The sequence below is a fragment of the Mytilus californianus genome, unplaced genomic scaffold (genome assembly GCF_021869535.1).
Source record: "Mytilus californianus isolate M0D057914Y unplaced genomic scaffold, xbMytCali1.0.p SCAF_5, whole genome shotgun sequence".
NCBI classification, from domain to species: domain Eukaryota; kingdom Metazoa; phylum Mollusca; class Bivalvia; order Mytilida; family Mytilidae; genus Mytilus; species Mytilus californianus.
The window spans coordinates 98250463-98266042 of NW_026262701.1; the positions used below are offsets into that span (position 1 = coordinate 98250463).

Sequence of the window (15580 nt, forward strand, 5' to 3'; positions counted from 1 at the left end):
GAGTTTGTTATATTTATTTTTTTGTTAATTTTATATCTTTTAAAAAGTATTTGTATAATACTTTAAGAATTATGTATGTTTTTTAAATAATTAGTACTATTATATTCAACATTGTAAGTTCTATTTGTAACCATTTGAAAGTTAATTAGAGTTGATTGCAGATAACACTTACTATTATTTTTCATAATTGCTGTGATAATTAGTCTACATTGTTTGCCTTTGAAGTTGTAATTTGGAATATTTCAAATAAAATTATGTTTTTAAAGAGTGTTAAAGGTACCAAGCTGAGAACAAGCTTATGCAAACTTTCGCTGTTTCAAAAAATGCATCATATACTCAATTTGAGTCATTCCTTTGATATTCCGCCAGACACCTATAAAAGCTGAAGCATGTCGATCAAATAGTTTTAATATACTTTGTGATGTCGTTTCCTTGTGTTCACTGTGAACAGGAGGTTCGTCCTCGACAACATAAAATTGAGAATGGAAATGGGGAATGTGTCAAAGAGACAACAACCCGACCATAGAACAGACAACAGCAGAAGGTCACCAACAGGTCTTCAATGCAGCGAGAAATTCCCGCACCCGGAGGCGTCCTTCAGCTGGCCCCTAAACAAATATATATACTAGTTCAGTGATAATGAACGCCATACTAAACTCCAAATTGTACACAAGAAACTAAAATTAAAAATAATACAAGACTGACAAAGGCTAGAGGCTCCTGACTTGGGACAGGCGCAAAAATGCGGCGGGGTTAAACATGTTTATGAGATCTCAACCCTCCCCCTATACCTCTAGCCAATGTAGAAAAGTAAACGCATAACAATACGCACATTAAAATTCAGTTCAAGAGAAGTCCGAGTCTGATGTCAGAAGATGTAACCAAAGAAAATAAACAAAATGACAATAATACATAAATAACAACAGACTACTAGCAGTTAACTGACATGCCAGCTCCAGACTTCAATTAAACTGATTGAAAGATTATGTCTTCATCATATGAATATCAGGCACAATCCTTCCCGTTAGGGGTTTAGTATCATACCATCATAACATATATGAGAAGAACATAACCCGTGTCATGCCAACAACTGGTTTTTAAATAAATGTGTTTAGTACCGATGCAAAGACCCTATAAGTGAATCAATATTAACGCCAAAATATGCAATCTTTAATGACCTGACAACAGTATCGTAACTATATCCCTTCTTAATAAGTCTATTTAAAGGTTTTGTTAGCTTCAGAGGTGAATACTGACATTTTTGTGCTTTATAAAGAATATTTCCATAAAAAATTGGATGTGAAATACCTGAACGTATAAGAAGTCTGCATGTTGAGCTATATTTAGGAATGATGTCCTTATACCGATGATAAAATTTAGTAAATGTTTTGACTAGTTTGTGATATCGAAAACCCTGGTGTAATAATTTTTCAGTAATACATAAATTTCTCTCGTTAAAATCTAAAACATTGTTACATACACGAGCGAATCGTACAAGTTGAGATATATAAACACCGTAAGATGGTGACAAGGGAACGTCACCATCTAAAAATGGATAATTAACGATAGGAAATGAAAAATCATCTCTTTTATCATATATTTTAGTATTAAGCTTTCCGTTAATGATATAGATATCAAGATTGAGGAAAGGGCAGTGGTCATTGTTAGTATTAGCTTTATTTAAAGTAAGTTCAACAGGATAAATTTCTTTAGTATACATACTGAAGTCGTCATTATTGAGAGCCAAAATATCATCCAAATATCTAAAAGTATTATTAAATTTGTGTATCAGATGTTGTTTCGATCGGTCTGTGCTGATTTTTGTCATAAATTGTAACTCATAGCAATACAAAAAAAGGTCTGCAATAAGTGGTGCACAGTAAGTCCCCATTGGAATTCCGATAACCTGACGATATACGGAATCTCCAAAGCGAACAAAAATGTTATCTAGTAAAAATTCAAGGGCATATATAGTATCAAAGCATGTCCAATTGACATAGTTTTTTTGTTTATTGCTACTAAAAAATGACCTAAAAGAGTTTGAACATACATATTCACATTCTGACTTTTTAAATGCCCATTTAATTAGGTGTGTGAATTTTTTCTTAATGAGAATGTGAGGCAATGTGGTATATAGGGTAGAAAAATCAAAACTTTGAACAGATTCAAAATCACCAATATATGCATGCAATTTATCAAGTACTTCCAACGAGTTCTTGACACTCCAAAAGTAATTTAAAATTCCACTATTTTCGAAGGCCTTATTTGAACAATTTATTATCAGGTTTTTGATTGTACCAAGTGTACTGGTAAGAAGTATAGACACTTTAGTAGTGGAACAATGGCTTGAAGACGAAATGAATCTATATTTGTAAGGTGTTTTGTGTAGCTTCGGAAGCCAATACATAGTTGGGACTTTCATTGTATTTGGCTTTGCAATGTGATACTTGTCATGGGTGGCAGCATCGTCTGTGCAACACAGGTTAGTAGTATATGATATATTTTTTTTTAATTTAACATCCAAAAGTTATAGATTTTATCATATTTTAAAAGACAAGCACTGTGCAATATCAGAATAAGTGCACATCCCCTAAAATTAGAGACTGATAGATATGTAAATGTCCCTGGGATAAAGTTGAAGACGAAGAACATTTTATATGTCAATGTCCCCTTTATAATCTCTTGAGAAAAGAGTTTTATGATAATATTTTGAGAAGTTGTAAAAATTTCCTAAATTTAAGCTCAAGTGCCAAATTTAATTATATATTATAATATTGACCGAAAAGACAGATTATGTACTTATTGATTGTAATACAGAATCCTTTGTAGACAAATTCAATTTTAATTAGAATGTAATAAATATGTTGAAATAAATTGCATAAATATTTCGTTGTGATTTTTTAATTTTAAACTTGTAATATTTGCATGGCAAGGTTATAGAAGTTGGTCAGCAGTGATGGTTATTCATATACAGTAAAGGTATTTTAATTTCTACTAATTTGGATAAATGACCAACACTATTTATGTTATTGCGCCACATTATCATAGGATATGAAAATTCATTAATTTTATTTTAAACGAGTGTTGTTATAACATACAGTTGATATATATAAAAAAAAAGGAAATGTGGTATGATTTCCATTGAGACATATATCCACCAAGTTCTTACTCTTATATACCTTGCGTTATTAATGTTAAATAATTGTGATACTGCATTTTAAAAATGATAGATGTATAGAATAATGGTTAAAAATGTAGTTGTTAAATGTGTATTTAAGTTCTGCTATGTGTATATACTGTAACTTTTTAACATTTCTTTTCTTATCCTGCAGGATGGCATAGATGCTTCAATGGTAAAGCTGGACGGGCCCACCTTCACTTCTATAGGATAGTTCCTGCCTTCCGTAAAGAAGCCAAGACAGTAAAGCTAACCCCCAGACTCATTAGTGAGCAGCAAGTGACCCGGTACCAACGAGAGACCTATCGCCAGATGCAGGGTAAACTGGTTGACGTATGGGACCGGCTAGACGCCAACACACTGAAGACCTCAGAGTTCCTCAAATAGATTGGGTATATGTACACACCACCTGTTCCTGAGCCAGCAGACATACCAGACAAAAAATATTGATATTTTCCTTACACTGCATTTTCACCTTCAATTACCTTTATTACAAAAGTCTTATCAAATAGGATAAAGAAATGGCTACTTCCCACTTAATTCTTTCTATGAAAAGAAAATAGTATAATGGACCGAAACGACCAAGGCCGAAACAACCAAGGCCGAACAGGTATATGGCCGAAACGACATACGGCCGAACGGGTTCATGGCCGAAACGTCTCGAAAGCGCCAGTAGTATAGAGACTGTGTACCCTTTGAATCTGTACTGTGTACAAAATGTATGGATGTTATGAAATTTTACGATTTGGGTATTACCGACTCATTTCCTCTTCCATTTCTTTCAATCTCTGGTCTGTTATCATTGCCATTTTGTCTTTTGTTCTGTCGAAAATCAACAAAATATATTTTCACAAATAAACGTTTTTTCGTTGGTTCGATGTCAATGTTTGTCTAAATATATAATATATATATATAGACCCATTAAAACTCTCTAATGACGAAGAATTTCATATTTGCCGAACTGACTAAATACCATAATAAGATATTTACACGACATATAGTTATAACGTCCATCTTTAAATAAAAAAAATAAAACAAAACAAAACACACAAATACTATGTGTTTGTGTGCTTCCAGCAATTTCTTCTTTCTAGAAGAAATTGAATCTCTTTACAATTTAATGAAGGGTTCGTATAAGATGTATCATCAAATAATTGAAATAATGTATAAAAAAGCAACAATAAAGGATTATAGAAAACACGCATATTTTGGCTAGCCAAGGCGCGGATACAGCCAATTTTAAAAGGGGTTCCAACACATGCAAGTCATATAAAAAGGGGGGTCAAACCATATGTCCCCATACAAAAACATTAGTTGTCAAACAAAAAGGGGGTTTCAATCCCCGGAACCCCCTGGATCCCCCACCGTAGCCTATTCTCATTTAAACTGGACCCCTGTTGTGTTCACTTTTCGCTACACTTCGGTGCGAAGCTATAGATGGAACGGCGGACCAGTTTAATTCTCAAGTAATTCCCTGGCTTTATTTTTAGGGGATTTTGAACGTTCCTGATGAAGGTGAATAAAGAAAAGCGCTTCGGACGCACCAACTTTATAAAGTGTTTATTTATTTATCGCCACTTTCAAGGACTTTTTGTAAAGGCACATTTTTTGCTATAATTTTATCACATGTTTTCCCGGCAGTGCAATGAAGTTGCAAATATGTAACAGCTAAACCATTTTTTAAGTTGTGATACGTAAATTCTGACCCGAAACCGGTGAATTATTTTTTTTCCTCCCGTCAAAGAGTATAAAAGACGGTGCATTCTAACAAATCATCTTTTAAAACATTATTAACTTTTGAACTAACCACGTGCTTCATTGACTTGTACGTGGCGAGGAATTAAGCGTTATGAAGTGAAAAGGAAAAAATACATAAGGCTTCTTGAATTTGGTTAATTTTGTTATTGCAATTGTGATTTTGGTTTTTTGGATCTGCCGTAGAGTATAAAAAAAGTATGTCTAAGTGTTTATCAGAATAACATGCCTTTTCAACATGTTCAAGAAAGAAGAAATTTCAGGTTTTTGCAAAACAATCAGCCTACGGTGTCGCGGGGTTTGCACAAAAAATCCCGACTCGATTAATCCCGGCTCCCATTATTTTCGAAAAGAACAGATCGAGTTGGTGCATTAATACAAGAAAACAATCATAACTCTTGATGGATTCACAGAATTGTGACGTTTCAACAGCAGCCTAGTGTAATGTAGTGGTTAGGTAATAACATCTAATTTATATTTTAAGGTAGTCTCAAAAAATTCACATATCTATCAGGCGCGTAGCAACCCGTACGCAAAAATGCAGTTGCGTACACATCGAAAATTTTACAAAAATAAAATTATGGTAAATCTATTAAGAATAAAACTAAAATAATAGATTAAATTAAAAACTATCTTACAAACATGTTAATAATCACTTTGTAGCTATATTCCGTTCCTGAAATTACGTTTTATTTACGGAACCAGCATCATGATTATGTTGCTGATGCAAACAATATAAATGGTCCTCGAGGTGTCAGAAAACAATTCTATGCCTCCTGACATCTTTTCTGAAGATTTCAAAATAACTGACGAAATAAAATATGTCGTTCTAAAGAGACTATGGACAACGATTCATTCCCATGATTTTCATGTGAGGTATGTATAGTCTTAATTACATACGTCGTCATAACAGATTTTTTTAAACAGTCCAGTCTGACTTAAGTTTAACGGGGTTGATAAAGGGTCATTTTCGTGCATAGTGCTTGCCGTTTTTTTTTTGTTTTGTTTTTTTTATTTTTATTTAAATTGACGATCATCGTATTTTGACTTTTTTTTTTATTTTTTACGTTCGGTTGTGCAAGACGGGTGCCTCGTTCAAAGTGTTTCCCCAACTTAATTATACGTGCTTCGAGATTAAAAGTGCTTATTTTCCATGCTTCGAGATTTAAAGTGCTTTTATTCCATGCTTAGTAAAATTAAAAGACTATCGTTTAGGAAGTTAATAAAAAGAAATCGGAAATAATTTGATGATTTTCCTTATAGATTTGATTCATATGTCGGGACTTAAAACGTATATATTATATACTTGCCAGTAAGAGGTTTCCAACCTATGATATACGTTCATTATAGTACTTTTTTATCAACGTTCATGGACGAAATTATTTCACGTTCACCGTGAAATTGTTGTTCCTTCTTTGTATTTAACGTTTTTTCCGTGCAAGTACCACCCTTTACCACCCCTTTTAACCTAAACTAACTAGCAACGAATATTCTTTTAATTTAATTTAATTAAGCTCAACCCACTACACATTAGAAAATCCAAATTCATAAGCCAACAGTACTTGTTTGTTTTTCTCTAATTAATATTTTGTTTTTTTTCAATTTTTTTTTTCAAAAGTTGACTCTGTTACTCATGAAAATAAGATTTCGGTGAGGTCATTTTAATTCCCAGGAAATTGCGAGAATGCAGGTGCAGGATTTTGCACCTTTTACCCAGAACTTGCCCCAAACCCCTGCCGTTTGACTTCCTCCTTCGGCATTGAGTACACATCATATTGGCCTAGCTACGCCCCTGCATAGTCTCTTTAGAACGACATATTTTATTTCGTCAGTTATTTTGAAATCTTCAGAAAAGATGTCAGGAGGCATAGAATTGTTTTCTGACACCTCGAGGACCATTTATATTGTTTGCATCAGCAACATAATCATGATGCTGGTTCCGTAAATAAAACGTAATTTCAGGAACGGAATATAGCTACAAAGTGATTATTAACATGTTTGTAAGATAGTTTTTAATTTAATCTATTATTTTAGTTTTATTCTTAGTAGATTTACCATAATTTTATTTTTGTAAAATTTTCGATGTGTACGCAACTGCATTTTTGCGTACGGGTTGCTACGCGCCTGCTAATGCTATACATGAAAAATTTTCAAAATTAAACATTTCAAATATGACGTAAATGTTGACATTGTTGCCAATTACTCTGACTGTCAACTGTGGAATTGATGTCAGACGTCATCCAATCAAAATTGTTGTCCCATGCCAAATTGGATTAGAATTATGTATGACATGCATACATATATCTGTTGTTTGAATCGATAATAGCAGGCTTTCCTAGTAGTTCAACCTTAAATTATGTCTTTCCACAGCAAACTGGCAATGGAATTGAAATAAGGTGAAAAATATTTCAGAGACCAAGTGCATGTTGAACAATGCAGAGGATTTCCTTTGGCATAAGCAGTTTACCAGTAATGTAATTGACCAAGTACCCAGGCAAAATATACCAAAGGACAGGGTGCAGTACAGAGGCAGATTAAGTGGGGGCCTGTGCCCCCCTCCTTTTGTGGGAAAAATTTTGTTGATTGTTTAGGAAATCACTGAAGCATGACTGGAGCAGTCAGTGGGCCCCCTTATGAAAATTTCTGGATCTGCCACTGCAGTTAGGGTAATATTTTCTGTATATTTTCGCTAAAATTCTTCTTTCTAGTTCCTTGAATAAAATCACACTGAAAGTATGTACTGTTAGAACCTTACACATACCTATGAGTTATTTTAAAACAAAACTTGCATGATTTTCTGATATTTTGATTTTTTATGCAAAATAAGAATGATTAGAGCATCTGCCTAATGGACTTCAAAGAACTTAATCAGGAATGGCAAGTCAGTATCATAAATTTTAGCTCTTCACCTTATTTGTTATCATAGCAATCGAAATAGATGATTAAGAATTGCCCAGTTGCAAGTTACCATAATGTAATGTCAACTAACCATCATTTACTTTAAACTCAACGTAACGTGTAATTGGCATATCATCACAATACGTGACTTATCATTGAAATTGCAAATCAGCATCAGTCGGGATTCTACTTCGTCAAAATTATCTCCCCATTACGCCAGTTAATTTTTACAATCGTAAAAATGGAAGCCATTATAGGGATGACGCGCTGCCAATTTAGCTCTTGAAAACCGATAAGTTTATCCGCATAGTACCATTACGATCCTTATATGCCAGTTGTATTTTAAAAGACAAATGTATCTACTAGCTAATGAGCATCAGTTAATGTACTTGTCTGCATTCAGTCAACTTAAAACTATTGTCTGATCGGTTGTCAGGTGGAATTTTCGAAAATTCATAAACATTTAAAAAAAATTCTAATTTAATATTTCGTGGAAGGGCAGACTAAAAATTTTCAGTGGTTGAAGACTATAAACCCTAGATATCACACACAAAAAATGAAGTTTTTTGGAAGATATGCATTTTTAAGATCCAACTTAAAAGTCTGTCGTCAAGTACTTTTAGTAAAAATTTGCTATTCGAACACACCTACTCTGTTTTTGTGATTCATTAGAAAGGTATTTCACTTGACCTATATATTTCATTTTTTTAGTACTGTGAATTTTCGATGTTATAAAGTCAACCTGAAGCTTTGATATATAAAAATGATAGAATCTGAAGCGAGATGATGTATCAAATACTTTTGCTTTATACGTTTTCAAGACAAAATATTCAACTCAAACACGCCCTCACATAAAAAGGTGCGCTCGATTTTCTCTTTTCGATGCAATTGTTACCCATTTTTTGGAATTTTTTCTTGCGTCACATAATGGAAGGGCAGAAACAAAAATTAAGGAACAAATAGATTGATATGTTCTCCGTCCGTGGTAATTTTTTTTGAAAAATCGGAGGTTATGCATTTTTTAGATCCAACTTAATAGACACCCATGTCGTCGACCTGATATCTAATTGTTCTGCTTAATTATGTAATAGATAAATTGAAAACTTATGCAAATTGTGTTTTTATGATAAAATATTTCGTAATTTAGCCAAAAACTGTCATTTTATTTGTTTCTATTAACTTTTAAAATTTGAGTTACTACAGTAAACATTACAGTAAGCATTTATCGCCTTCTCTAACAAAGAGCTTCGATTCTTTTGTTCTATTTCAACTGGGTTTCCGCCTGAGCATAACATTGTAAATCTCTCATATATGACAGCTGAGGCTTTCCATAATTACCAATCTAATAGTACTCGCAGTTACTGAAAACTAGTACACAGCCTTAACAACTAATAAACAAATCGTGTTCTTCAATTCCAGACTAAAGTATTAATCATTAAACATCCTACGGATGTTTAGTATGAGGTCATAAACAGTCTGAAAAAAACATGACATTGTGCAATGCCAACACATAAGTACATTATATCGACAGGAAGTATAAGCATACGTTTTCGTAAATTTATAGCAATACATATTTACTTATGTTAAAATTTAGGCAGCCTATAGCTATTTGCCGGCTCCAATAAAAATTGATGAATCTTAAATTTGTCTCTTGGATACTGTAAAAAAGTGTGCATTATCAACATAAAAGAATTCAAATATTCGATCATGATTAATTCAGTTTATTATGAATAACAAACACAATACATAAAATACCCACAAGCATTGTCAAGCCGGCAAAAAACATATTGAAACTATCAAAAGAAGTCACACTGTCAGATGAAAATGCAGAATTATTTTGTAAGAATGAATTATCATGAAAACAGGAATAAACTTCAATTAATAAACTTTAGCATGTGTGCTTTAAATTACTGCAGTTTTGAAAACATATATAGCCTAGTTGCATGCTAATTTTACATCACTCAAAGATGGAAATTAGCAGTAAAACTTAACCAGAATGTATCACAATTCAAGTTGTAATGTGTCATAGTTCAAACTGTAATGTGTCATAGTTCAAAATGTATATTATAAATTTTGCATAAACATTAGTTAGTATTTACGTGTGTAACAAAACTAGTTCTTTGACTTGTGTATATGTTTTAATCGGGCACACAACAAATATTGCCATTCTAGCTTAGAGTCCGCATCCTCATCACACAACAAATATTGCCATTTTAGCTTAGAGTCCGCATCCTCATTACACAACAATTATTGCCATGCTAGCTTGGAGTCCGCATCCTCATCACACAACAAATATTGACCTTTTTTGTTTGGAGTCCGCATCCTCACCACACAACAAATATTGCCAATCTAGCTTGGAGTCCGCATCCTCATCACACAACAAATATTGCCATTCTAGCTTGGAGTCCGCATCCTCATCACACAACAAATATTGCCATTCTAGCTTGGAGTCCGCATCCTCATCACACAACAAATATTGCCATTTTAGCTTAGAGTCCGCATCCTCATCACACAACAATTATTGCCATTCTAGCTTGGAGTCCGCATCCTCATCACACAACAAATATTGACCTTTTTTGTTTGGAGTCCGCATCCTCACCACACAACAAATATTGCCATTCTAGCTTGGAGTCCGCATCCTCATCACACAACAAATATTGCCATTCTAGCTTAGAGTCCGCATCCTCATCACAACAAATATTGCCATTCTAGCTTGGAGTCTGCATCCTCATCACACAACAAATATTGCCATTCTAGCTTGGAGTCCGCATCCTCATCACACAACAAATATTGCCATTCTAGCTTGGAGTCCGCATCCTCATCACACAACAAATATTGCCATTCTAGCTTAGAGTCCGCATCCTCATCACACATTTTGTAAATGTACATTGGATTTCTTTGTATTTGTGGACATTTTGGAGATCTCCAAGTAAGAGTAAACACTTGCTTCTCTGCAAACATTTTTATGTTGGCAACCAAATTACAGTTTGTGTCATTCCCTTGTGCCTTCCACGCTTTTTGATTGCTGGTGGAAGTTGAATATCTGTTATACCTGGTACACAATCTAGTAGATTTTCCTCTTGCTGAATGACGTCGAACGTTAGCTCTTGTTCTGTGTTGTTTGGTTGAAGACCTATCGCAGAACTCTCTAACATTTCCTTCCCATTTGGTACATCATTGTTCACAGTTGTGGATTAGCATTCTGTAGCAATATCAGTGTCACACAAATATATACCGTTGTTTTCATTGTTTTGAGTTCATGTACTGTTTGAACTTCCCATATAATCTGTATGTAGTCAATAAAACTTAACAGTAGTCGCTTTCTTATTACATAGATATAAGAAGATGTGGTATGAGTGCCAATGAGACAACTCTCCATCCAAGTCAAAATTTATGAAAGTAAACCATTATAGGTCAAAGTACGGTCTTCAACACGGAGCCTTGGCTCACACCGAACAGTAAGCTATAAAGGGCCCCAAAAATTACTAGTGTAAAACATGTATTTTATACATTATCGGTAATTTGCTGTGAAATTAGTTACTTTTGAAATTGTAAAATATAAGTAAAATTTACTTTAATGATTAACTTCATTTTTGGATTTCAGTGATATTTATATGAAATATTTATACTACCTACGAACGTAGAACCATTTTAAAGAATTGCTTTTAATTTCAATTATTAGACATGAATGCAAAATTATATTTTCGAATGAAAATGGGGAATTCCAAAATTTCTGTTTTGAAACCACAAAAAAACTTTTCTTAAAACTCATACGATGCTTTGGTAATGGTTGGCTAGCCCCTTGAGTATCACTTGTTAATTCCAATTTGGCAAATAAACCAAACAGGAAATCATCTATAAAAAAGTGTGTTCAAAGATTTCATGAGGTATTCGATGTTTGCTATACCAGAATCATACCACGTTTCACTTAAACGCATATTTCATGGCAGTGAGTACCACTGACACTAATCAGAAAGATTGCTTTGCAGTATGTTCAGAAATTTTGTTGCCAGTATACACTTTGTGTATATTATTATCGTATTACTATTAAAGGTGTCCCGATTTCCTCCGTATCTCAACTGTTTGTGTGATATGGAGGTATTATTTAATGTATGACATTATCATATTCATATGGTGGCCGATTAAAGCCATTTCGCGTTTTCGTCTTTTCGCCTTTCATATTCTAAAGGGCGAAAATGCGAAAACGCGAAGTCGAAAACGCAAAGTCGAAAACGCAAAATAGTTTCCATGACTTCTCAATTTCACGTTCGCGTTTTCGCAATTTTGCGATTTCGCGATTTCGCGTTTTCGTGTTTGTCAGTTACTGCCCACTTCTGTCAATCATTTCGTATCTTTTATCTGATTGGATAATGATAAACAATTTGAAGATAACCTGACTGGATTATATTTTCAAGTACTATTAATTTTTACAACGAGTACTTATGTATTGAATAATATTAATAATAATATCTTTTTTAAGAGATAGTTACTCGTTTGGATTAAACCAATTTTCAGTAAGGCTCTCTACATACAATATCAATTACTTGAATAAAACATAATCAATCTACCAATATGCAAAGATAAACCATATATATTCATATATAAGAAAAAATAAAACAACTATGGTATACATCGTTGTTAAACTTACAATTTAACACTTTGTTAAACATAATTATAATGACTTGAGAAATAGTATTCGAATGCAGATACCAGGGGCGGATCCCCCCCCCCCCCCCCTTGGATCCGCCACTGGATACAGCTTTTGATTTTATAATTTTACTAGATAGTAATTTTAACACTTTTGGACCACTAAAAAACTAAGTTTTCTCCTAGTAACGGGAAGAATTTCAGATTCCTTAAATAGTTCAATAGATCATGGAAGTATTGTATTGACTATAATTCTCCATGAATAAATGAATAAAATTCGTGCAATATGATTCAAATTTTATTTTACAAAGATTATATTCTTCCACATTAGGATTACTGTTGTTCGGTATGGAGAAACTGTAACAAGTTTTTAATTGACAGTTTACTAAAATTGTAAAAAGGTCACGGCTAGAATTATTTTCAACGAACACGATATTTGAAAACCATCTATTGAACTAATTAAGGAAATTGAAATTATTCCCGTTACTAAGAGAATAATATAGCACATAAACATAAATTAACCAAATATTTATTAATCTGTGCCTACAAAAAATAAACAATCATACAATACTCTACTTTCATCATCAGATAATCTTATCGTTCTAAATTAAATACAAAATTATACAAATCAAGTTTTTTCTTTTAGTGGTCCAAAAGTGTGTAATTCACTTTCCCGAGTAAAATTCAAAAATCAAAAACAGTATCTGCATTCGAATACTCTTACAATGAGTCGAGCCCTTTTCAACTGATTTTTATAGTTTGTTCTAATGTTGTGCTGTGACACCACTGTCCCAGGTTATGGGAGGGTTGAGTGATCATAAACATGTTTAATCCCGCCTCATTCTTTAGGTGCATGTCCCAAGTCATAACGAAATCCGAGTTCTATATTTTAATTAGATTGGTGGTTGTCGTTGAATCATGTGTGTTTTTTTTTTGTTTTTTTTTCATAAATTGTTTTGTTATAAATTAGGCCGTTAGTTTTCTCAATTGAATTTTTTTCACATTTTTCATGTTGGGGCCTTTTATAGCCGACTATACGGTATGTTTTTTTCATTGTTGAAGGCCGTACGATTGACCATACTTGCTTACACATCGGTGGATAGTTGTCTCATTGGCAATGTTTATCTTTGCATATTGGTAGATTGATTATGTTTGATTCATGTAGTTAACATTGTATGTAGAGAGCCTTATTAAAAACTGGTTCAATCCAGATGAGTAACTCACTTTAAATAAAGATATTATTATTATTATTATTATTATTATTATTATTATTATTAAATAGATAAGTACTCAATGTAACAATCAATGATACTTGAAAATAATACTATCCAGTCAGGTAATCTTCAAATTGTTTATCATTATCCAATCAGATAAAACTTGATACGAAATGATTGACAGAAGTGGGTGGTAACTGACAAACGCGACATCGCAAAATCACGAAAACACAAAACGCTAAATCGAGAAGTGAAATAATTTTGCGTTTTCGTGTTTTCGACTTCGCGTTTTCGTGTTTCGCATATCGACTTCGGGTTTTCGGGTTTTCGGGTTTTCGGGTTTTCGACTTCGCGTTTTCGCATTTTCGACTTCGTGTTTTTCGCATTTTCGGCTTCGCGCCTTTTCGCCCTATAAGATATGAAAGGCGAAAAGGTGAAATGGCCTTAACCGGCCACCATATATTCATGATGATAAATTAAAGAAAAAAAAAGTGGCAAATGTAGAAATACAAAGTTATTTTTTTATTTGATAGTTAATTGACCATTTGTAGAACGCTTTGTAAGTCATGTGGTTCTGTGTAGTTTTATAGTATATAAGAGCATGAATCAAACAGTCCTTTTCTCGTTTGAATTGTTTTACCAGGCGCGTAGCAACCCGTACGCAAAAATGCAGTTGCGTACACATCGAAAATTTTACAAAAATAAAATTATGGTAAATCTATTAAGAATAAAACTAAAATAATAGATTAAATTAAAAACTATCTTACAAACATGTTAATAATCACTTTGTAGCTATATTCCGTTCCTGAAATTACGTTTTATTTACGGAACCAGCATCGTGATTATGTTGCTGATGCAAACAATATAAATGGTCCTCGAGGTGTCAGAAAACAATTCTATGCCTCCTGACATCTTTTCTGAAGATTTCAAAATAACTGACGAAATAAAATATGTCGTTCTAAAGAGACTATGGACAACGATTCATTCCCATGATTTTCATGTGAGGTATGTATAGTCTTAATTACATACGTCGTCATAACAGATTTTTTTAAACAGTCCAGTCTGACTTAAGTTTAACGGGGTTGATAAAGGGTCATTTTCGTGCATAGTGCTTGCCGTTTTTTTTTTGTTTTGTTTTTTATATTTTTATTTAAATTGACGATCATCGTATTTTGACTTTTTTTTTTATTTTTTACGTTCGGTTGTGCAAGACGGGTGCCTCGTTCAAAGTGTTTCCCCAACTTAATTATACGTGCTTCGAGATTAAAAGTGCTTATTTTCCATGCTTCGAGATTTAAAGTGCTTTTATTCCATGCTTAGTAAAATTAAAAGCCTATTGTTTAGGAAGTTAATAAAAAGAAATCGGAAATAATTTGATGATTTTCCTTATAGATTTGATTCATATGTCGGGACTTAAAACGTATATATTATATACTTGCCAGTTAGAGGTTTCCAACCTATGATATACGTTCATTATAGTACTTTTTTATCAACGTTCATGGACGAAATTATTTCACGTTCACCGTGAAATTGTTATTCCTTCTTTGTATTTAACGTTTTTTCCGCGCAAGTACCACCCTTTACCACCCCTTTTAACCTAAACTAACTAGCAACGAATATTCTTTTAATTTAATTTAATTAAGCTCAACCCACTACACATTAGAAAATCCAAATTCATAAGCCAACAGTACTTGTTTGTTTTTCTCTAATTAATATTTTGTTTTTTTTTCAATTTTTTTTTTCAAAAGTTGACTCTGTTACTCATGAAAATAAGATTTCGGTGAGGTCATTTTAATTCCCAGGAAATTGCGAGAATGCAGGTGCAGGATTTTGCACCTTTTACCCAGAACTTGCCCCAAACCCCTGCCGTTTGACTTCCTCCTTCGGC

At 33.2% G+C, this 15580-nt stretch overlaps 1 protein-coding gene across 1 annotated transcript in view; it reads right to left on the bottom strand.

Moving 5' to 3' along the window:
• LOC127700367 (RNA-binding protein 42-like) overlaps window positions 1–4111 on the bottom strand; it is a 53307-nt gene extending 49196 nt beyond the window's left edge. Inside the window, exon 1 of the mRNA XM_052203808.1 lies at window positions 3935–4111. Coding sequence (XP_052059768.1) covers window positions 3935–3987 — 53 coding nt within the window. The 5' untranslated portion in view covers window positions 3988–4111. The remainder of the gene's footprint in view (window positions 1–3934) is intronic.
• Between the last annotated feature and the right edge of the window lie 11469 nt (window positions 4112–15580).